This window comes from Aedes aegypti, chromosome 3 (genome assembly GCF_002204515.2).
Source record: "Aedes aegypti strain LVP_AGWG chromosome 3, AaegL5.0 Primary Assembly, whole genome shotgun sequence".
NCBI classification, from domain to species: domain Eukaryota; kingdom Metazoa; phylum Arthropoda; class Insecta; order Diptera; family Culicidae; genus Aedes; species Aedes aegypti.
The window spans coordinates 81312743-81315082 of NC_035109.1; the positions used below are offsets into that span (position 1 = coordinate 81312743).

Here is a 2340-nt window from a genome sequence, read left to right on the forward strand (position 1 = left end):
ATAAAAAAAGTCTTTACTAATGATAATGCTGCAAAATCATTCACTTTAGATATTTAATTTTTCTTTTGGCTAACAGCGCTTCCTCATGTAGCTGAGAGTTTTTTATTTCATGCCTACATGGCATAGTACAATAGAGTTATCGCTATCATTCGTTCGTATGAGGAGTAACTTGTAAAAACGTTCAACCGCTTCTTTCCGTTACCAATCACATATTCCACTTCACGACCGTTCCCTATGCCCCCATCATATGCGACTACATCTCTGCGTTCCCACCGGACAACCGCATGTGCGCATCATCTGACATCTCCCGCCGCAGGTAACGCCTCCGTCCCAACACCCGGTCGGGCACCCTGCGCATCGCAGTTACATAAGACAAGTGGAGAAAATTTTCCTAGCCCTCCGCACAGTCGCCGAAATGTTGTCCTCGCTGAGAAATGTGCTAAGTACCGGTTCCCGGGTCCAGGCCGAGCTCGTCCGGAACTATGCGGCCAAGGCAGCAGCCAAGGCCGCCGCTGGAGCCCAAGGTAAGGTCGTTGCCGTCATCGGTGCCGTCGTCGACGTGCAGTTCGATGATAACCTACCACCGATTCTGAACGCCCTGGAAGTCCAGGAGCGTGGCTCCCGTCTGGTGCTGGAAGTGGCCCAGCATCTGGGAGAGAACACCGTCCGTACGATTGCCATGGACGGTACCGAAGGTTTGGTGCGTGGACAGCGCGTCTTGGATACCGGATCTCCCATCCGTATTCCGGTCGGTGCTGAAACCCTGGGCCGTATCATCAACGTCATCGGTGAACCCATCGATGAACGTGGCCCCATTGAAACCAACCTGTCCGCCCCAATCCACGCCGAAGCCCCCGAGTTCATCGACATGAGCGTCGAGCAGGAAATTCTGGTCACCGGAATTAAGGTCGTCGATCTGCTGGCCCCGTACGCCAAGGGTGGTAAGATCGGTCTGTTCGGTGGTGCCGGAGTCGGTAAGACTGTGTTGATTATGGAACTGATTAACAACGTCGCCAAGGCCCATGGTGGTTACTCTGTGTTCGCCGGAGTCGGAGAACGTACCCGTGAAGGAAACGATCTGTACAATGAAATGATTGAAGGTGGTGTCATTTCCCTGAAGGACAAGACCTCCAAGGTCGCTCTGGTGTACGGACAGATGAACGAGCCCCCCGGCGCCCGTGCCCGTGTCGCTCTGACTGGATTGACCGTTGCCGAGTACTTCCGTGATCAGGAAGGACAGGATGTGCTGCTCTTCATTGACAACATTTTCCGTTTCACCCAAGCTGGTTCTGAGGTATCTGCCCTGCTGGGTCGTATCCCATCTGCTGTCGGTTACCAACCAACCCTGGCCACTGACATGGGTAGCATGCAGGAACGTATTACCACTACCAAGAAGGGTAAGGACAAACATTCCCTAAAAATCTGATCATTATTAGCCTGACACACCTTTTCCTTGATTTTAGGATCCATCACCTCCGTGCAGGCTATCTATGTGCCAGCTGACGATTTGACCGATCCTGCCCCAGCCACTACTTTCGCTCACTTGGACGCCACCACTGTATTGTCCCGTGCCATCGCTGAGTTGGGTATCTACCCGGCTGTGGATCCTCTGGATTCCACCTCTCGTATCATGGACCCGAACATCATTGGTGCCGAGCACTACAACATCGCTCGTGGTGTCCAGAAGATCCTCCAGGATTACAAGTCGCTGCAGGATATCATTGCTATCCTGGGTATGGATGAATTGTCTGAGGAGGACAAGCTGACCGTGGCCCGTGCCCGTAAGATTCAGCGTTTCCTGTCGCAGCCATTCCAGGTCGCTGAGGTGTTCACCGGTCACGCCGGAAAGCTGGTCCCTCTGGAGGAAACCATCAAGGGCTTCACCAAGATCCTGAACGGCGAGCTGGACCATTTGCCCGAGGTCGCTTTCTACATGGTTGGTCCGATCGAGGAAGTCGTCGAGAAGGCCGAACGTTTGGCGAAGGAAGCCGCCTAAGGGGCTTTCGAAATTGTGCTGGAAGAAAGTTATTACCCATTACATAATAAAAAATCGAAGTAAATTTACCATAAGCGAAACATGTAACAAACAAAGAAAAAGTTAAATAAAAATCGGAAAATATTACATAATCGTTACGTTAGACTGAGGATGACGTATAGTAATTAGAGCGGGAGTTAGCCAAATAGACATGTGATGCAAATATCATCTGAGTCGATTGGTAAAAATTGCGCATGATGAAAACAATGCGAATATTTGTAGCTAAAAAGGCTAAAATCGGTCGAAAAATGTTGGAAACGTTACGATTTCAAGAAACTGTTTCTCTAGAATCAAAAGTAGTCACT

The 2340-nt window shown here is 50.5% G+C and overlaps 1 protein-coding gene across 1 annotated transcript; it reads left to right on the top strand.

Annotated features, from left to right (window-relative positions):
* Positions 1-334: 334 nt before the first annotated feature.
* Positions 335-2122, top strand: LOC5577999 (ATP synthase subunit beta, mitochondrial). The gene is made up of 2 exons (XM_001656687.2): positions 335-1397; positions 1464-2122. Exons 1-2 carry the CDS (start codon positions 416-418, stop codon positions 1994-1996), a joined length of 1515 nt encoding a protein of 504 aa, XP_001656737.2. The 5' UTR covers positions 335-415; the 3' UTR covers positions 1997-2122.
* Positions 2123-2340: the final 218 nt, after the last annotated feature.